General features: G+C 35.2%; 1 protein-coding gene across 1 annotated transcript in view; it reads left to right on the top strand.

Moving 5' to 3' along the window:
- The window catches only part of LONP2 (lon peptidase 2, peroxisomal), a 108,344-nt gene that overhangs the window by 24,303 nt on the left and 62,022 nt on the right, over nucleotides 1-22,019 (top strand). The window contains exons 7-8 of the mRNA XM_008581159.1: nucleotides 4,888-5,146; nucleotides 14,208-14,349. Coding sequence (XP_008579381.1) covers nucleotides 4,888-5,146; nucleotides 14,208-14,349 — 401 coding nt within the window. The remainder of the gene's footprint in view (nucleotides 1-4,887; nucleotides 5,147-14,207; nucleotides 14,350-22,019) is intronic.

Here is a 22,019-nt window from a genome sequence, read left to right as displayed (position 1 = left end):
GCACTGTAGCAGTGCGCCACCGGGCCGGCCCAGGTTTGTCAATTTTATCTTTTCAAAAAGCCAACTCTTAGTTTTGTTTATCTTTTTAAAAAATTAATTAATTATGAATATTCATGAGACACAAAGCTAAATGTCACCCCCGTTCCCATGATGTGAGGGCCGGATTCATACTGGGGGCATACCCACCACCAGAAATTACCTTTGTACCCCATGTCCCCTACTCAGTTATCCCCCAGCCTGTCTCCCCCTCTCTCTTTCCCCCCTTCTCTTTGTAGCCCTAGGAATGTTCCCTCCTTCTGTAAGACCAACGCATACTACCGTGGTCTTTCTTTCCTTTCTCTCTTAGCTCCCACGTATGAATGAGCACATGTGGGATTTATCCCTCTGTGCTTTGCTTATTTCACTCAACATAAATTTCTCCAGGTTCATCCATGTTGTTGCAAGTGGGAGTTTTGTTTATCTTTTATGTTGTTTTTTTAGTCTCTATTTCATTTATTTCTGCTTAGAATCTTTATTATTTCCTTTCTCTGCTAACTTTGGGCTTAGTTCTTTTTCTAGTAAAGTTAGTTGTTTGAGACCTTTCTTTTTTTTTTTAAAGTAGGCAATTTTGCTATAAACTTCCCTCTTAGAACTGCTTTTGCTACATCTCATGAGTTTTGTTATGTTGTATTTCTATAGTTGTTTGTCTCAAGATTTTTTATTTCTCTTTTGATCTCTACTTTGATCCATTGATTGTTAGGGAGTGTTGGGTGGTTGCCAAAATCAGTGTTTCTGTGGTGGGGATAAAAGCAGGAACGTCCTGTCCTGTTCAACCATCTTGCTGATGTCATGCCCTATGTTACTTTTTGATGGAAAGTATTCAGAGGTTGAACTTCCATCCTCTAGATCTTGGGATCAAATAGGGAAAGAGGGTACTACGCAAAAGTATGTTTTGCCTGATTTTGGAGACAAACCTTCTATAACTGGTGAAATATGTATTTCTCAATACCAATAGTCAATCAGACAGTAAATGTTTATATTTATGTAGTATTTGTCAGGAACGTAAAAAGACCTAGTACTTTGACATAGTTGACAATAAATGCCAGATCCTTACTATAGATGATAAATCTTTTCTTTATATTTTACATACAGGGTAACAATAAAACAGCATTGCCATTTTGAAGTGTTTTTTTTCTCCTACTAGAGCCTGTTTAAAGAGTTTAAATTCTTTTTATCCTTCAATAGAATTTTTCTGTCTGTCAAGACCATTTGAGGGCTAACTAGCTAGCTCAGTTTGTTAGAGCATGGTGCTGATGACACCAAGGTCCAGGGTTCCATCCTTGTACCAGCCAGCTGCCAAAAAAAAGAAAAAGAATTTGTTACCAGTTTTTCTGTTTTTGCTATGTATTTTATCTTGGGATAAGATATATTCAGTTGTCTTTTGTAGTTTTGAGAACCATTTTATTAGCATTTGTTTCTGTTATTAGACACTCTTTGCTAAGTTTACATACAAGATATTGAGTTCAATAGTGAACCGATTGCCTAATCTACTGTTGACATGAGTAGTTGTATGGTTGACTTTTAAAAATCAAATAGCTATATTATCCTCACTGATGAATTCTTACATTTAAAAACGTGCTAGAGATTTAAAAAAATGTTAGCCCTAAAACACACATTCATGTCCCACATAAGATATGGCTACACATACCAGATTTCAGGATGTTGAGTTTTAATATTAAAAAGTACTTGTCTATCCTCTGGCCTACTGAGGATCATCCTTTCTAGCATTGAGAATATTTATTTATTTATTCCCAAAGAGGGCCCAGAACAAAGCATGTTTGTGTTAAATTATGCTGGGGTAAAGTTAGGGTTAATAATAGCTCCTTTTTAGGTTTTTTTTTATAAGATCATTTAACACATTTATGAATGGGTATGGCTAGCTACTAAGATGAAATTGGCCTCATCTTTCTTTGTTTTGACATCTTTTGGATTGTATCCCTATTACAGTTCTTAGGTTTCTGTTCTGGCAAAATAATCTAAGCAAGTATAATCTAAGTTTGCTGTTTTTGTTCATGAATACTTTGTCAATTTACCCTCCTATCATTCCCTAGATTTTAAGTGTCTCTTTCTGTCTGAATGTTTGTGTTTCAAGTTAAGAGACTAATTCACATTTTGTTTTCTCTTAACTTCTGGGAATTCTTAAATTTTCATCAGATTAAATCAGGTTACACCAGTGAACTATAGAAGGAATTGTTTAGAAGCAATACTGGTCAGTTTATTTCTCAATGTCATTAAGATATAATTGACATACGAGGGTACTTCAAAGAATTCATGGAAAGATCCATATTATCTTTCAGTTCTTTTCTTCTATGAATTTTTTGAAGTATCCATGTACAGTAAACTGCATCTATGTAATGTGTACGTTTTTAAGAATTTTGACACATGTGTACATCCATATCACCATAGTTAAGATAATGAACATATCCGTCACCTCCAAAAGTTTCCTCATGCTCCTTTGTAATCTCTTCCTTCTTCCCTCCCTCCCTTTCCTCTATGCCTCCCAGTCTGCAAGCAACCACTATAGATTAATTCATATTTTCTAAAATTTTATATAAATTGAATCATGTATACTCCTTTTCTGGTTTCTTTCATTCAGCATAACTGTATTGAGGTTCATCCATGTTACTGCATTTATCAGTGCTGTGGATTGATTTGTGTCCTCCAGAGTCCATGTATTAGAAACTTAAGCCCTGCTGTGACAGTATTAGAGGATGGGAGATCCTGTTATGGTAATTGAAAGGTGAGGCCTTAAAGAGGTGATTAGATTGTGAGGACCACACCCTAGTAAATGGATTAATAAATTGATGGTTTAATGGTGGTCATGGGCATGGTTCTGAGGGCTCTAAAAGTGAGGACTTAGCTCTCTCTCTGGTCTGCCATTCTTGCCACGTGACACCCTGCATTGCTGTAGAGTCACCTCACCAGATGTGTTCCCCAGACTTTGGACTTCCTAGCCTCTGAAACTGTTAGCAATAAATATTGTTTCTCTACAAATTACACAGTTTCAGGTATTTTGTTATAAACAACAGAAACGGACTAATACAATCAGTAATCTATTCTTTTTTATTGCTGAAGTTGTAATCTCTTGTATAGATATACCATAATTTATTTATCTGTGTTATAAAAGTACCTTTTTAGATACAAAATGATATGTTGGTGGAAAGTGTCTCTCCTTGGACATGGTGATGAATATATCAATAAGTATATTGATAATCTAACATTGAACTGTCTTCACATAACTAAAATAAATCACACTGGGACTTAGTAAATTAATCTTTTAATAGATTCGATTTACTGGCATTTTAATATTTAGAGCCATACAAAATGGGATTGGTCTGAAGTTTTCTTTTTGTTTACTGTGGTAGGTTTTAGTGTCAGGGTTAGCATTGTGAAACAATGGGAAACTTTCTTTCACTTATTCATACATTCTTTGGTTGGGTTCTGAAGCCAGGAAAGGGAAAAGAAATTCCCTTCCATATCACTCACCCAGGACTCTGGCTAAAGTCAGTAGTACTGTAACTAAATTATGTATATAGTACTGCTTAGCTAGGTTTTTATGGACTACCTTGGGAGTGAAACTACCACTTAAGGCTGTGTTTTTTTTCTTTAGGAAAAATGAACAGCAAATTCCGTATAACTGATTGAAAGAATAGACTTGTATTGTGTTTCTCTCTCCTGCCCTCATCTTTCACTGTCAGTGTGATTATGTTGCTGTATATTTATTATCTCCTGGCAGCCACCCAGCTGTGAAGTCATTTTGGCTTCTATCACCTGGTATTTAATCTTTGAGTATTTTAAGTACTAAAGCACATCAGTAAACCTGATGAAAGCTTGGCTGTAGAAACAAAGCCTAACTCATACACTTCTGGTGAAACTTTAATCAATACAGCTTTCCTAGATGGCAGTTAGGCAACTCATTACAATGTCTTTTTTGTTTCTTTGACCTAGCACTTTCATTTACAGAAAATTATCTGAAGGAAATAATCAGAGATGTATCCAGAGATTTAGTTACAAGGATGCACAGTGTAAAGCATTCTTTTTATAACTGTGAATATTTGTAAACAACCTAAGTGCAACCTAATAGAGAATTGGTTAAATGAACATGGATAATTAAATAATGGAATATTAAGTAGCCATAAAATGTTACTGAAAAATACATGTTACGCTGAAAGTTGTCCGTTATATGTTAAGTGAAAAAACATTTTACAAAACTTGATGGCCCCATAAAATCTCATTTTGTAAAACAATTATGTAAGTACACACACACACCCTGTAATAACACATACCAAAATGAAGGTTGTGATGGTCTCTTGGGGGCATGAGATTATGGGTGACTGTTTTCTTCTTTTTTTATTAGTGTCTTCAGGTTTTCTTGAATGAACATATATTACTACTGTAACAAAAAAATAAATAAAACCCTTTTTTTCTTTTTTTTCCTTTATTTCTTTTTTTCTTGAATGAACATATATTACTACTGTAACAAAAAAATAAATAAAACCCTTTTTTTCTTTTTTTTCCTTTATTTCTTTTAACAAATAGGCCAGCACAAATAGAATATGTAGAAATTATGTCTCCATAAAAAATAATTTATTTCAGAAAGTCATTCCAAATGAAATGTTATGAACATTGAGTTTTTAATTGTGTAGTGCCCACTATCTCTGGAGACACTAAATCTTAAGCAGAAAACCAGACCAAGTACAGGTCTTCTTGACTCATTTAGGAGGATCCAAGTCTGTTCTTATCACATTTTTTTTCTAAAAAATGTTTTGGCTCTTGCCAGGCTTGAAAGGAGTTCTTTCACTTAAAAATTTCTTGGGCTGAAATGATTTCTGTTGGGTTACTTGACAGACCGCCTGGACATTCGGGCAGCCCGTATTCTTCTGGATAATGACCATTATGCCATGGAAAAATTGAAGAAAAGAGTGCTGGAATACTTGGCTGTCCGACAGCTGAAAAACAACCTGAAGGGCCCAATTCTTTGCTTTGTTGGCCCTCCTGGAGTTGGTAAAACAAGTGTGGGAAGATCAGTGGCCAAGACTCTAGGTCGAGAGTTCCACAGGATTGCACTTGGAGGAGTATGTGATCAGTCTGACATTCGAGGACACAGGTAGAATACTTCTCTGAGTTTAATCTTTGATTTCCTCTTTCTCTTTTAATTGACTAGAGCCAAAAATAAATAAATAAATAAAAGCTAAGGTGTAATATGTATCTATTTTTCTTTAAGGGCTATTTGTGATACCTTGAATGGAAGGGTCATTTATAAGACTTATTAGCTAACCAAGAGTCTCTTAAGCATAATGGTATACCCAAACCTCGATATGCTTCAGCTTCTTTGGAATCTCAATTAAATGTAATCATAAATTATTTGTGATTGGATATTATAATGTCTTTACACTCATTTTGGCCCAGTAGCATTCCATAAATAATGACTCATAACTCCTAGAGTTTAAAATATAACTGCAATAAGCTGAGGCATATAGGAGAAGATAAGAAATCTTTGATAACAAATTTGTTCTGCTTGCAGCTTAAAGTTCCTTTTATGAAGGCTGGTTTATATTATGAATATGAGTAATAAGGATAATGGTTAGTATAATTATTAAGGCTTATCCTTGCATTTTGTACTCGCTGTCTGTAAAAAATATGTGAAACTGTAAGAACTATGTCTCTGGTTGATCTGACATTATTAGAATCAGATTCACATGCTATATTCGTTGTTTTGTTCTCTGGTCTGTGTTGATCTGATTGGAAGATGCCTTGGTAAAGCATAAACCTCTGTTTCACAGTTTAAGGGTATCATAGCAGTTGCTAATTGTGAGAAAACGTACCTTCTTTTCTTTTTTTGGCGGCCGACCAGTATAGGGATCAAACCTTGGACCCTGGTGTTATCAGCACCATGCTCTGACCAACTGAACTAACCGGCCAGCCTAACATACCTATAGTGTATGTGTTAAAAACATTTTAAAATGTAGAGGATTTAAAAATGTGGAAACTCTGAACTGCTTATAAATGAACATGATACTTTTTTGACATCTTATTTTCCGTTGGCGTTATTCACAGGGATCTCTGACCTTAGGCAGGGATGGGAAACTGTTTCAGAAACTTTTCTATGAGAAATGGTTACTTTTATTCTCTTTAATTTGCTCACTTACACTTCTTTTTTTTTATTCTTTCTTTTTTTTTTTTCCTTTTTTGGTGGCTGGTCAGTATGGGGATCCGAACCCTTGACCTTGGTGTTAGAACACTGCGCTCTAACCAAGTGAGCTAACTAGCCAGCCTCACTTACAATTCTTATGCATTAAAAATGAATGTTTCCAAGATTTTAATAACTAAGCAATGAGGGCAGAGAATTGATTTGGGTCATTCTTTCTAGCAATTTCGTAAGATATTTTTGTTGCTCACACTTTCTTATTCTCACATGTGCCACTAGAGGCTGTAGTTTGCTTTCGTTAAGAAATTGGCATCTGTTACTCTTGGATACCCCTGGAAAAGCTGGGTCTGGGCCTAATCTTATTTTAGCTGCAGAGCTTTTGGGAGGTGTTCCCCATTCAGGTGACTTGATTTATGCCCTGAGTTGTTTTAGTTTAGTTCTTTTCTTATCTATAGTGTAGCATTGTATGAGTATTTGATGAGATTTAGAGAGAAAGTTTGTGGAATTAATGTTATGTGGAATTGATGTTGTGGGCAAATGACATGTAGATAATCTGTCCTTATTTCTTTCCACATTGGTATTGATTATTCGGTAAGGCTTGTAAGGCACTTAATCAGTGCCTGGCACTCAGTGAATCAGTGCCTGGCACTCAGTGAACATTGACTACAAATTAGCTTTCACTGTTATTATTTTAATTCTAAATTTTCAGGAGGACATGTTTAGATTTACAGGCTTTAGTACGACTTTTTGTAAACCTCAATCTGATTTTTTTTTTTTTTAAAGATGACTGTTAAGGGGATCTTAACCCTTGACTTGGTGTTGTCAGCACCACGCTCTCCCAGTGAGCAAACCGGCCATCCCTATATAGGATCCGAACCTGTGGCCTTGGTGTTATCAGCACCGCACTCTCCCGAGTGAGCCACGGGCCGGCCCTCAATCCGATTTTTAAATTGCACTCTAAAATATTTATCCTATTCCTAGTGTTATTATTTTATGTAGCAGAACTGTGGAAAGATTTATTTTTCTGTTGCCTAGTGGTAGACAATGGTTCTTACCACTTCTTTTGAATATTGTTAGGTTTAAATAGATATGTTTTAAATCTTTACTGACATAAAATTGTTTATTTTTTTTCAAGTGAGTATACTTTCGTGTGTGACTATATTAAGAATATTAAATCTAAAGAAAATAAGAATTTACTTTATGAGTCTTTTGTAAAAGGAGTTTATGTTACAGTCACCACTGCCTAAAATATTTATAAGTAGAAGCTTTGTATAAATGGGGATGGCTGGTAAGCTCACTTGGTTAGAGCATGGTGCTGACAACATCAAGGCCAAGGGTTCGGATCCCCATACCAGCCAGCTGCCAAAAAAATTAAAAATAAGAATAAATGTATGGCATCTATAGAGGTTGTAATTGTTGCCAAATAAAAGGTATCTAGAATTGTTTGTGATTCATTCTATTAAAGCTAATTTTAGATATACCTTGCTGATAAGTATTCCCTAGCCATCATTGTACCAGATGTTTCATTAAACACTATAGCAACCTGCCCTTGTGTTATTGGGGATGTATTACCCACATAGCCCCTAAAAAGCCTGGTGAAAATTTTTATTTGAAAACCTGTTTGGAAGCAGGTATGGTTGTTAAGGAAACAAGAAGAGAGTGTGTGCTTACATTGGAATTATGAATTGAAGGATGCAGAGGAGGAGAGAAAGAACAGTAGGGCTTTATAGCACAACCATGGGTAGTGTTTGTGGGACCATGTGGTTCCATGTGACAGTTGAGGCATTTGGGAAACACCCAGGTCTTGGCATTTGAGTACTGGTCACATGGTCACAATTAGAGTTCATGAAAAGTTTTGTTTTTCCCCAGCCTCTGAGTAGGCACCACTGTTTTGCAGTCTTAAAATAGACAAGGAAAACAGAGATTCTTTATGTTACCTTCCTTGCTGCTTCTCTCGGTTTTGTCACTCACTCTCCCCAGTTTCCCATGCACAGAACTCCAGCCTTTTGCTAGAAGTACCTGTTTATGTGAAGGAAGGTGCCAGTAAGTTGAGAATTTATTTTAAAAACAACCAAAGATGTATTTTTTAGAGTTAAATGTTAATGAGCTGGGAAATGGGGAGGAAAAAGGGCTAAGTTTACATTTAAATCTTAAAACTGAGAAAATAATGATCTGACTAAACATTGGCCCATTGTTTTTGTTCATATTGTTTTTAGGGGTTTTAAGGGAGAATGGAGTAATATTTATGCTCCATGTTAACTCATGCAAGTTTTCAGTCTTCTCAACACTTCTCATATGGGTTTATCTCCATTGGGATTTTTTCTGTTCACTTTATAAGCCACAAAATACCCGTTCTTATCTATGAGTTTTTATAACTTAAATTTTTATATTTAAATAATTAAATCAGTTCACAGATATAAAATATAAAATAACTTAGGATGAAGCTTTATGCAATCATGTTTACATAATCTGTTTTTCATTAGTTATTTTTGGTAAAAAGGAATAATATACAAGAGCACTTTAGAAATGTTCGTGGAAAACAGAATTAAAAGATAACACAAATCTTTTCATGAACTTTTGAAGTACTCTCGTGCTTATTGTTATAATGTTTCTCAAGTCACTGTTGATATTAATTCTTTGGAAGTACTTACCAGCTGTTTGTTCAGACAATAAAATTATATCATTGGAAGGAATTCTTGGATCAGTTTTCAAACAAGATGAGAAGAAAACAAACAAATTTGAAATTTCTAGGTCGGCCCGTGGCTCACTCTGTAGAGTGCGGTGCTGATAACACCAAGGCCACGGGTTCGGATCCTATATAGGGATGGCCGGTTTGCTCACTGGCTGAGCGTGGTGCTGACAACACCAAGCCAAGGGTTGAGATCCCCTTACCGGTCATCTTTTTGTAAAAGAAAAAAAAAAATTTGAAATTTCTGTGTTGATAAATTTTCATATGCAACCTGAAATGGTGAAGTTATAGATAAATTAGTTGTTTTATTATTAGGCTATAAAGGGAAAATAACTGAAGTATTAAGCTGTTAATGTTTCTTTTTAGCGTAGTATACCAGACATTTTATGGTTTGCTCACTATCCTCCTTACAACCTATATTTGCATATAGCTCTTCTTTGCCTCTCTAAAACTTAGGTTTATTTTTAAGACTTTGAACCAAGGCTTCTTCCATTAATATAAGCGAAGTCAGTTATGATCTTATTCTTCTCTGATCTGACTGACCATTTACTGTCTATTGTGCTCCTTTAATGATTAAATAATATAGGCCTCTGGTATTTCTACCATACAACTGTGGAGAGCCAGCCATCAAAACCAAAGCAAAATGTAATTATGTAAAAAGTACAAGCTCTGTCAGTCATGATTTATTGCATATTTATATATTTTTATATTATATTTATCCTCTTTTGTATCACCCCATGATGCTTATGTAGCACAGTGCTAAACATGGTAAATGCTCTCTAAGTGTTTTGTGAATTCGTGTAAGATTACAACATAATTATATTTTGAAAGTCATGCAATCCTTTAGATGACTGCATCCATGCAAATTAGTCTATAAAAAAATTGAAGAATGACTGCTGGAAGAAAAACAGTTGGATTTTAGACACGCTATATTAAAATCCCAGTTCCTTACAGATTTTTTTTCTTTTTGAGATTATTAGGATCTTTTTAAAGGTTATTACTTTTCCCAGTTTGAACACACATACACACCCTTAGTAGAAAATTTGAAAAATAAGGAAACAAAGGAAAAAATCCTCATGTTTTTCTACCAGGCAAAGATAATCACTGTTAATATTTTGTTTCTTTCCTGCTAGATTTTTCACTGGGCAGCTTTTGCCATATTTTTAAGCAACAGAACTGTAATCCTACTCTTTCCATTGAACATTATAACACACAAACTTTTTTAATATTACACATTCTGGGCCGGCCCGGTGGCACACTGCTACAGTGTGCCGCTTGGGAGCGCGGCGGTGCTCCCACCGAGGGTTCGGATCCCACATACAGACCGGCCGCTCACTGGCTGAGCGAGGTGCGGGCGCAACACCGAGGGTTGCGATCCCATTGCCGGTTCCGGTCTGGTACGGGCGCGACACTGAGGGTTGCGATCCGTTGCTGGTCACGAAAAAAGACAAAAAGGAAAAAAAAAATATTACACATTCCTTGTAAATATCATTTTGGTGGTTTGCATTATAGCCTATGAGAGCCTTTTAATTGACTAGGCAGGAAAAATTGATGGTGAAATGCCTATTTTTCTTCTCCACATACTGGAAAAGAGGTGAATAAAGACACGTCTTATTTCTGATTTTTAGATGTCATTGGCAATAACAGATTGACCACTCTTTTGGATTTCATTAGATTTAAAGATATCTAGGTATGGGGCAGAATAGTAAAGCAGTTGATTACCATGGGGCTGTAAATAGATGATATTGTGGTTCTCTGTTGTTGTTTGAAGCACAAACCAGACTAATTTTTGGAAAAATCAATAATGTTAATCTTACAACTTTAAATTTTGAACTATATAGACAGTTTTAATTTTGTGTATCTTATATACTAGTTGGATAGTCCTGATAAACTCATGGATTGCTGGCAGCAATTACAAGAAAAATATGAATTCATATATCTTTAAATTATTAAAAATAATTTAAAATAATTATAAAATTAAATATTTATTTCAATTTTATGAAAAAATTCTAGGTAATCATGTATTCAGGCTGAATAAGAAGTCATTGAAGTGGTCTATTCTTTGCAGACTTTACTGTATTATACTATGTTGCTTTCCAGATGCTATATCATGATGAAGCAGAATATAGCAAAGACTAGTATTTTTTGCCCTTAGGAAAATTACAGTTTGTAAAAGCGTGCTACTTTTATTTATTTCCTACCTATATAGTTTCTCTGAAGGATATTTTATTATGTTATGGTTGAAATAGTTATAGTTATTTGGTAGTATCAAAAGAACATTTTTATTTTATGTATTGCTATATTTTTTACCATCTGATTTCATATTTCACAGGCTTATTGAAAGTATAGTCTATATCTTCAGTCAGCCAATTGCATGCTACCATAACTTCTGCCGAAAGACATTCCTGAAAAGAAAAACATGTTCAAATAATTCAGCCTATATGACATTGAATGCTACATTTCTAGAGTGGTTTCTGGTAAATTAGGAGTTCTTTTCTTTCAATAGCTAGAAAAGGTGTTAAATCTTTCCATTAAATAATCAGTTATCTAGCCAGTTAATACTAGATCAATTTTTATTTCTTTTGATCTTAGAAAGAAATAAACTTTCCAGTGAAGCCCAGATCACTGGCCATTAGGGCAAACCCACCAACTTGTTTATACTCAAAATGTCAGTTAAAAGGTGGCAAATTCAGGTATTGCTTAATGTGAGTATTCTCTACTTTGACGTGAAGTCATGTTGTGGACATTTTCAGTAGTCTGTGGGCTCTGTGGTAATGGTTGTCTTCTCGGCTTGATCTCTAAACTAGTGGTACACTTTTCGGAGATGTCAACTGTGATTGAGGAACCCTAAGGACATCGAGTATGCTTGGTGCTATAAAAAGACATTTGTAAGAGTTGCTTTCATGAGGCAGAAATTGAAATGAGACTCAAATTCAAGTGTACTGATTTCTGCTTTTATAGTTTTTCTAGAAAACCAGAAGTAGACTTTTAGTAGCTGTTACTAATAACAATTAACATCTTTTGAAAATTTACTATATGCTAGGCACTATGCTGTGTGCTTTAGTTAAGTTCTCTCATGATCCTTATATAGTCCATAAGGTTGGCACTGTTGTTATCGCCATTTAATAGATGAGGAAACTGAGACTTAGGTCAAGTAATTTGCCCAGAATAGTATTCAGAGGTTTATATCACCTTAACAGTGATGATAGAAAGATGGTTTGGGTGCTGGCATGGTTTATCTGGTGGGGTACAATCTTGCAGATCTGTATCCAGCATCTACTCTGTAACAAGACCCAGTCTCTGTCATCAAAGTACTCACTGGCTCTTTAGAGGAGGTTATAGTACCCATGAATAAAAACTAGGTCATAAATAAGCATCAGATCAGCATCTACTCTGTAACAAGACCCAGTCTCTGTCATCAAAGTACTCACTGGCTCTTTAGAGTAGGTTATAGTACCCATGAATAAAAACTAGGTCATAAATAAGCATCAGACGGATTATAGTGCCAGTAAATGTTGTAGGCATTGCATTACTAGAAAAATAACTTTGTGAGAGGTGATCAGGAAGTTTCGTAGAACTTCTGGGATTCACATAGTCAAAGAGAATATTAAAGGCAGGAAGGCACCGTATTAACAAAGGTAATAAGGCATAAGGGTGTGATAGGATCTTGACTGTGAATGAAGCAAGAGAGTTATGGCCACAAGTTAGCATGGCTGTTGGGGTCTGGATTGTGAAGAACCTTGAACTCCAGACTAAGGAGTTTGGACCTTGTTCTTTAGCCTGTGGGAAGCAATGGAAAATTTAGGACGAATTGCTTATATACAGTGACTAGTATCTAGGTTTCTTCTTTAGAAAGGGTGCCTGCCTAGAATTTTATTTTCTCTCTGTAACCTTAGGTCCAGAATTGTCAGTACCTGTTTTGGAAGTCTGCTCATGAAAAAAGGAAAGGAAAAGAAATTAATGCAGCAAGAAATGACCCATAGAAGCTTTGAGATTTTTAAAACATTTTCCTTTTCTACCACTCTTAAAAAATCAGAGTAATGGCAAATCTGTAAGTTCTCTAGAGAAATAATTTAAAAGAATTTATTAATTTTGAGGCTTGTCCTTCCTTTATCCCATTCTGAAATCCTGAATGTGCTGATTCCTTATTGTAACAGGACAGTGTTTATTGTATGTGGTTCCAGTGCCTTGGTCACCTTCCCTTAATGAAAAGCATTCCCACGATATTTTTAAGGCTTTCTTGTCTTTTCAAAGGTCACTCTATTTATTCTGTCCTACTTTATACCAGTCATGTGGCAGAATTGAGGCCTGCTCTGTGAATCGGCTTTGTGCAGATCATGAGATAACTGCTGCTGTTCCACTTATCGTTGATCATTTTCTTCTAGGCAGTCAGCCTTTATACCTTTTCAGAAATAGCATTTGCTTTGTGCATGACTTAGGCAGTAAGGTTGTAATTAAAATTAGTAAACTGCTGCTTAAAATAGTTTTGCCAGCTTTGTAAAAAAAGGTACTTTTTTGGTTTAATATATATATTTGTTTTTATTTCATGCCACACTCTACATCTGCCGTAACTATGTAGATGATTCTCATTCAAATGTGATAAAGCAGCCTCTAACATTTTAATGTTCAACAAAATATCTGGCTGAACTTGGTCATGCTAATTCGTGCGTATGTGATGAATATGGTCTTATTCAAAAGGCCAGAATAATGGAATTTTTATGTAAATATTGTTGACACTAGATCTTCTTACTCTAGGTAATAACAGATTATTGCCTCTGAAAATAAAAGGATATGGGATTTTTTTTTTGTCTACATTCTAAGTGGCCCTCAGAATCAATTTTAATCTCCTTCATGAAGATGATGATGGTGATGTTTTAACCAGCCCTGAGGCAGCCATTTCAGTATGTAAAAAAGGTGGTTGTGTTGGCAGGGGTGCTCTAAAAACCATGAAAAACATGGGAATTTAATTCGTAGGGTTGTTTGGACATTTTGAAATCTCGGAGAGTAAGAACCATAACTGTGGAGTTAAGTGTAGTGTTGTTCCATTTCACTAAATGCCAGAAATGAGATACAGTTCTTCCAATATCATGGACAACTTGCTGCCAGAATTAAGTAGAAAATAAAAATGGAATCTAATAACCTTTTGATGTCTCATAGCACCTTTTAAATATATAATACCCCTTTGGTGTATTACGGTGATAGCTAAATGATTTCATTTGGTATATTATGGTGATAGCTGAATGATTGCAATCCGAAGGTTCGATTTCAAAATGATATTGCTCTTGCCTCTTGACATCTCATTGTTGTGAATTTGCTGCTTGCTTTCTATAGGCGCACCTATGTTGGCAGTATGCCTGGCCGTATAATCAATGGCTTGAAGACTGTTGGAGTTAACAATCCAGTGTTCCTATTAGATGAGGTTGACAAATTGGGAAAAAGTCTACAGGGTGATCCTGCAGCAGCTCTGCTTGAGGTAAGATTTAGAAAATTCCCTGTCTATAATCACACTTGAAGAGTATGAATAAAAGTATACTCATATTTGAGTAATGTAAACATTGGTGTGTGTTTAGTTATGGGAAGAACAGTTTGATACAGACTTTCTTTTACTGAAAAGTGTTTCTTTTTCTGATACATCCCCTCATTTCTTTTTTCTTTCCTTTTTTTTTAAATCAAATAGTTTAACAAAATTTTACGCATGCTTATTGTTTAGAGACCGATAATTCTACAAGGTTATTATAAAAAACAGCAAGCAAATCCCCTTCTCTCTGGGGTCCCCCATTTCCTCTTCTGCACCTTAACCTCTTTAACTTTCACTTGATTAGCTCCATTTTCGAAATAGCACAGCTATATTGCTATTTCTTGATTTTTTTCAGTTTCAGCATTTTCTGTAGACTCCTCTCTATAGGAGATGAGGATTTTGGCTTTTTTCTTCCCTTTTCCTTTCACTCTGTCATTTTTATACCCCAAATCTTCCAGTATAAATTTTACCTTGCTTTTGTTAAGTCATCATTGAGTATTTACATTATTGTGATTATACTCGTATACACACTTTTCACAGCTGGGCCATGTGGTTAACTGTGATCCCTGTACCTGTCCTGTTCCTCTTTTTGTTTTTCTGTACTTGTTCTTCAAAATCTTTTCCAGTTAATAATTATCTTGTTTCTTTTGTTTACTTTCACCAATTGTCTAATTCTGCTTTCAAGACATTCAGACATTTTAGGTGTTCCATCAGTTTTATCTTTTTTAGTTTCTGGTCTGAACTCTTTTTCCCCATCTGGTATGGAGCTGTCTCCTAGGATCTTCCTTCATTCACCTCCTGCCATGTTGGGTTTCCCATCTCCTGTAGTCTGTGTCTTCCTTGCTCATGCTCATGGTTTATTCCCTCATTTTTGTGGTGTTAATCCCCTGATAGCTTCCTGAGAAAGCTTGCACGGGTGGTAAATGTTTTTAGACTTTGCATATCTAAAAATGTCTTTATGTTTCTCATACTTGATTGGTAGTTGAGGTATACAGTTCTAGTTGTAATTTTCCTTAGGAATCTTACTTTGCCTCCATGGCTTTCCATTTGCAGTGTTGCTTTTGATAAGACTGAAGCCATCTGTTCCTATTCTTTGTGACCTGTTTTACTCTCTGAAAACTTTAAGGATTGTCCCTTTATCCCAGTGTTCTGAAATTTCACAGTAATCTGCCTGGGCATGAGTCTGTTTTCATTCATTTTTGCTGATTCTTGACTGAAGCCATCTGTTCCTATTCTTTGTGACCTGTTTTACTCTCTGAAAACTTTAAGGATTTTCCCTTTATCCCAGTGTTCTGAAATTTCACAGTAATCTGCCTGGGCATGAGTCTGTTTTCATTCATTTTTGCTGATTCTCTGAAGAATCTTTGAATTCTTCCTTTCCTGTTGTTCTGGAAATTTTTCTTGAATTCTTTTGTTGATGATTTCCTTCTCTCCCATTTTTTGGAACTTCTGTTACTTAGAAGTTAGATCTTTGATTTTCTTATCTTTTCTCTCCTATTACTCATCTCTTATATTTTTGGTTTTCCCTTCTGTGAAGATTTCCTTGGCTTTATTTTTTTAAAACCCCTTCTATGAGTTTGTTTCAAGAATGTTTTTTTAAACTTCTATGCATGTTCTTTTATAGTATCCTGCTTTTGTTACATAATTGTAATATGTCCTCTTATGTCTGTGATAAATATACTAATAGATAACTTAAAATTTTCCTTCTCTTTAAGCTGCTTTTGTCTGTTGTATATTTGTTTTGGTCTCTGTCTTTTATATTACAGTCTTTCATTAGATGTCTGGAAATTTTTGTGTGTGTGTTCATATTTAGTAATGAAGAACAAAAAAGTTGATTGGAAACCATGAGCATAGGAGTAGAGCTTATTAACCATGAGTTTCACAGGGTCATCTAGTTGGGCTATTTGATTGAGGAAGCTCTTGTGTCAATAACTTTAGGTCTTTCTTCTTAGGCTGGTCAAATTACTCAGAGAAGACTCTTCAAGCTTCTTGCCTTGAGAATGGAGGCATGGCAGCCAACATTCTGGAAACCAAGTAGGGGAAGAAGTCTAGGGAGGGGGGGTATAACAGAATTCAACATCTATATGTATGCATTCTCCTGAGCCCTTGTTTTCAGCATTGTACATATTCTTAGCTATACCCAGTGTCCCCTGTTTAATGTTCTTATGAAAATAAATTTCCAGTGTTTCTAGTGTTTTGTTGCGGTGGGAGAAGGGATCTAGAACCTGACTGTTTCAAAAATTCACTTCAAATAATCCTCTTTATTTTAGCACCTCTGTACTCCCATCCTCTTTTACTCTTGTTAAATACAATGTTTTAAATTCAAATGTATTTGTAAAATTGAGGGAGAACTTACTTTGCAAAAGGTTTTATTTTTTCCTTATTTATTTCCTTGCTTTGAGTTCTCTGTTTCAGGTTTCCTGTTTCTTCTCTGTTTTTGTGATATTCTTAGAACAGGATGACTGGGACACATGTCTTAGAAGCAAGAAGCAAGCCTACATTCTGGTTTGCCTGGGACAGTTCCAGCTTATACCTAACTATTAATTGTACTCCCTTTTAGTCTCAGAAGTGGGTTCTGTTTGGACAATAAAAAATACAGTTACCTTCTTTAAAAATCCCAGAACTTAGAGGTAAGGGTTTGATTTGGTTTTGCTTGTTTTTAATCATAATTATCTTCTGGCTTAGTAACTTTGGCTTACTCTGCAGTACTGTGAACTGTAAAATAGTGAACATTATTTAGATATTAGTAATTTCTTAGATAATACCGTTAGACTTTCAGTTTACATTGGACATTTTTCAGATAATCTGACATTCTCCTGTAAGATACATAGTTATCCTGTTGAAAAAAAATTTAAGAGTAATTCCCTGATACTTACATTTCTCAACAGACTGTTCTGGGGAGTCCTGTAGCAAGTCTGCCAAAGATAGCTTTACAAGTAGTAGGGAATGATTAAGTCCTCTATCTGTTTGGTTGTTACACAGTATAGTTTAGGTCTTCACCTATTGCTTTGTAATGATTCAATATGTACTGACTTGATCTTTGATAACAAGCAGCTAGCATAATGTATTTTGTCTGATGTAGACCTTGGCATTTACTTTTTTGGCAGTTGGTTTACTAGTATTTTTAAAAAAAGTATGAAAGCATCAAATGACATCTCAAAGTAAACACCATCTGGGGCTGTATACTTATCACTGCAGTTTAGTTATAAATAGCATCAGTTCCTTAAAGACTGTGGTCACAGAATGAAGCAACATACAGGTATGGAAGAACTGAGTATCTTGGTATCTGACATCTTCCTCCCCACTTGCCCAAATCCTGGGTAACAACGTTATACCTCACAGGTTGTTGAGACAGTTAAACGGCAATACGTCAAAACTATAAATTGTAAAGTACTCTATAGACATTATTTTAGTTTAATATCTGCTGAAATTTCTTCTGTGTCCATTTTGAAAGCAGCTTGCTGTTTCCATTGCCAGTAGACCCACTTGAATTAAAAAAAGAGCAAATTTAATTACTCAACACCTTGTATTTAAGGTAGGGTATTACTGAGAGTTTAAAAGATCAAAGAGTATGTTTTTTTATCTTTCCACATAGAAACCTACTTTTAAAAAATGACATCTAGATACCGTTTGTAAAATGTGCTTGTATAAGATCATTTTAATTTACAGCTATTTATATTATTAAAGGAATTTAGAGTAGACATGAAGAACATAATAGTAGACATAAAACTAGAGTGGTTACTCTGGATAAATTAAAGAGTAAACTTGTTCTGCCTGTACATTCTTCTTGCCTTTATATTTATTCATGAAGGATATGCTCATTTGTTTGAGCTTTTATGGAATTATTGCTTATGTAAAATCGAATGTATTTTCAGTTACTGTTGTCCAGAAAAGGAATTTTCACAATTTAGATAGCTTCTTTTGAAAATTTACTGGAAGAACATAAAACTAGGTCCAACTACTTGATAAACCAATGGTTGTAGACAGTAGAATTTGGCCAAGTTTGTTATTGAGTAGCATTAAAATGTTAGATACAAGGAAAGTGCTTTTATGTAATTAATAGGCTCAAAAGAAAATTACAGAATTATTTTATTACCTAGGTTTTATCATGTTTATAATTGATGCATATTCAGACTTTTAAAAATATAAGTGCATTTCCAAAATACATTTTTGTGTGAATGGGCAAATAAAATGTGTGGATACTTTACCAATTTTATATATAGGCAGTAATATTTACAGTTTTAAATAACATATATCTTCCCCCCAAATAGAGAAGGCATTAAAGTGCAGTAAACTTCTTTCTTTAAAACTGATGATCTTAATTAGAATTAGATCCAGTTTGTAATTAGATCAAGTAGTATATTTATTACTTAGATACAACAGACATGATCCTCTAATCTTAGCTGTACAACTATTGTCAAAAAATGTTAGAGGAAAAGGATTTAGAAATCATCTAATCTAGCTCCATCCTTATATAGATGGAAAACTTGAGGCTCAGGATATTATCTTAATTTTTCTTTGTACTACATGCTATATTTACAATATAAATTACAAAAATCAAGCAGAGAAAATAAATGCCTTAAATACTGATATGTAGAAGTGTAGATGAAGATACATACTCTTTTTTTTTTCTCTTCCTTTCTCTCCACACCATCTCAAATTATGGGGAAGATGGTGATCAAATGATCAAACTAAACTAAATTAGGGAAACCAAGACCTGCTAATTATTACTTCTCTGTGCTAGCTAGCTGTCACACCCTATTGCCAGTGGCCAAGGCATACTAGCAAATTAGACGAAAGTGTCTTAATATCTTCGTTAGTCTTCTTCTTTTCTTTTTATATCATTCCCCATTTTCTGTCTTCTTTTCTTTTACTACTCTTCCTATCCCCCCACTCCCACCTGGCTATCTACTGCCCTCTATCCCTTAGCTATATTCCCAACCAAATTTATTATTTCACATTTCACCCTATTAACAGTTCTATTACTAGAGTTTGGTGTTGATTAGATTCTGTGATTAAATTTACTTGAAAACCTTGGAGTGGGGTGGGGGAATATTGTTATGAATCTGAGACTAGTTAATCTCCAAGGCTTTTATTCCCTCTTTCCTACCATCCTCAAGGATGCTGTGTCAGGGAATTATTGGATAAACATTTGCCCCAATTCCTGGCCTTTGCCATCTTTCTCTATAAGGATCTACCAATAGTTTCCCTAGCAAAAGAAGAAAAGAAAAAGAAAAGCACCCAAGAGAAATATAGATAGTAAATTTTAAAATAAAGTGAGAAATAGTAATTCTAATAGTAAATTGAGAAATAATTATGGGTTGGGTTTTTGCTGTATATTCCTAGTTTTCAAGACCAAGCCCTCTTTGAAATATTTTGTTTCTTTAGGTGTAGTGGATTGAATTATGTCCCCCCAAAACTCCCTGAAGCTTGAATTGTGTCCAAGTTTCATGTGTTAGAAACTTGGCCCCCACTGGTTTTTTTTTTTTTTTTTTTAAAGATGACCAGTAAGGGGATCTTAACCCTTGACTTGGTGTTATCAGCACTACACTCACCCAGTGAGCTAACCGGCCATCCCTATATGGGGTCCGAACCCATGGCCTTGGTGTTATCAGCACCGCACTCTCCCGAGTGAGCCACGGGCTGGCCCCAACTTGGCCCCCACTGTAACTGTTAAAAGGGTGGGAAATCCTATTATGGTAATTGAAAGATGGAGCCTTAAAGAGGTGATTAGATTGTAGGACTACACCATAATGAATGGGTTAAAAATGGTGGTCAGGGGCATGGTTCCGAGGGTTTTGAAAGAAGAGAGAGGAGAGTTTGTCTTTCTCTCTCTGCTCTCTTTGCTTCCACCATCTTGTCATGTGAGACCCCTGGGTCACTGTCGCCACCACCAGATGGACTTTGGACTTCCCAGCCTCAGAAACTGTAAGCAATAAATTTCATTTTCTTTTTAAATCACCTAGTTTCAAGTATTTTGTTATAAGCAACAGAAACAGACTAATACATTAGGGAAATATTTTATTAGTATTTAAAAAATTATGTATCCATGTAGACAATATTCAAAAAATTATAGAGTAACCCCCTTTATATTGATGATTCTCTTTCACTAAAAATAAATGAAAAAATTTGAATGTTCAACAGAATGTATTCTCAGCTTTGGGCGGTTTAATTAACAGATGGACCCTGTACCAGCCAGCTGCCAAAAGAATAAACAAAAAAACCAGTGGAGATGAGTGTTCACAGTGGGATGTAAGCACTCAGCCAGTGAGCGGGAACCAGTCTCCACATGGGATCCGAACCCTTGGCGGGAGCGCCACTGCGCTCCCAAGCGGCGCACTCTCCAGTGCGCCACCGGGCCGGCCTGAAGTATCACTTTTGATACGAAAAATTTACTGGAGAGGATCAGCAGTAGATTTGAACAGGGAGAAGAAAGAATCAGTGGACTTGAAGATAGAGTGATAGAGATTATGCAATCTGAAGAACAGAAAAAAAAATGGACAGCATCAGGGAAATGTAGGATACCATTAAGTACATAAACATATGGGTAATTGGACAAGGAGAGAGAGAAATGAACAGAAAAAATATTTGAAGAAATAATGCCGAACACTTCCCAAATTTGATAGAAAACATAAATTTACACTTCTAAGCTCAATGAATTTCATGTAGAATAAGCATAAAGAAAAATACAGACACATCATAGTAATAATGCTGAAAGACAGAGAAAACTTTGAAAGCAGTAAGAGAAAAACAATTTGTCATATAGAAGGGAACCCCAATAGATTAACAGCTGTCTTCTCATTAGAAACAGTGGAAGATAGAAGGAAGTGGATAACATATTCACAGTGCTAAAAGAAAAAAGTCTGAGGTGATGGATTTGTTAATTAGTTTGATTTAATTATTCTACATTGTATTTATAAATCATAACATCACTTTATACACCATAAATACATACAACTAATGTTTAATTTACAATTAAAATAAAAATTCTTTTTTTTTTTTGTGACTGGTAAGGGGATCGCAACCCTTGGCTTGGTGTCACCCGCACCGCACTCAGCCAGTGAGCACACCGGTCATCCCTATATAGGATCCAAACCTGTGGCGGGAGCGCTGCTGCGCTGCCAGCGCCACACTCTCCAGAGTGCACCATGGGGCCGGCCCAAAATAAAAATCCTTTTAAGAGAGTCAAAAAATGGGGGAAAAAAATCTGTTAACTAAGAATCTTATATTCAGAAAAACCATATTTGAAACATGGAGGTGAAATAAAGACATTCCGAGATAAATGAAAACTGAAAGAATTCATTGTTAGCAGACTCACCTTACAGGAAACACAAAAGGAAATTTTTCATGTTGAAATTGAGTGACCTCAGTAACTCAGAACTACATCAAAAAAAAAAAAAAAAAACAAACCCATAAGTGAAGGTACTTATGTAATTATAAAAAACAGTGTAAATGCATATTTCTTCTTTCTTTTCTTAACTGGTTTAAAAAGCAAAAACTACCTGATCATGTCAATAGATGCAGAAAAAGCATTTAATAAAATCCAACATCTTTTGTGATTAAAAAAAAAAAAAAAACACTCAGTGGGCTAGTGGGTTAGCTCAATTGGTTAGAGTGTGGTGTTG

This window comes from Galeopterus variegatus, unplaced genomic scaffold (genome assembly GCF_000696425.1).
Source record: "Galeopterus variegatus unplaced genomic scaffold, G_variegatus-3.0.2 Scaffold2285, whole genome shotgun sequence".
Classification (NCBI taxonomy): Eukaryota; Metazoa; Chordata; class Mammalia; order Dermoptera; family Cynocephalidae; genus Galeopterus; species Galeopterus variegatus.
Note: the sequence above shows the minus strand (reverse complement) of the source record. Positions and strands in the feature narration are given on the sequence as shown.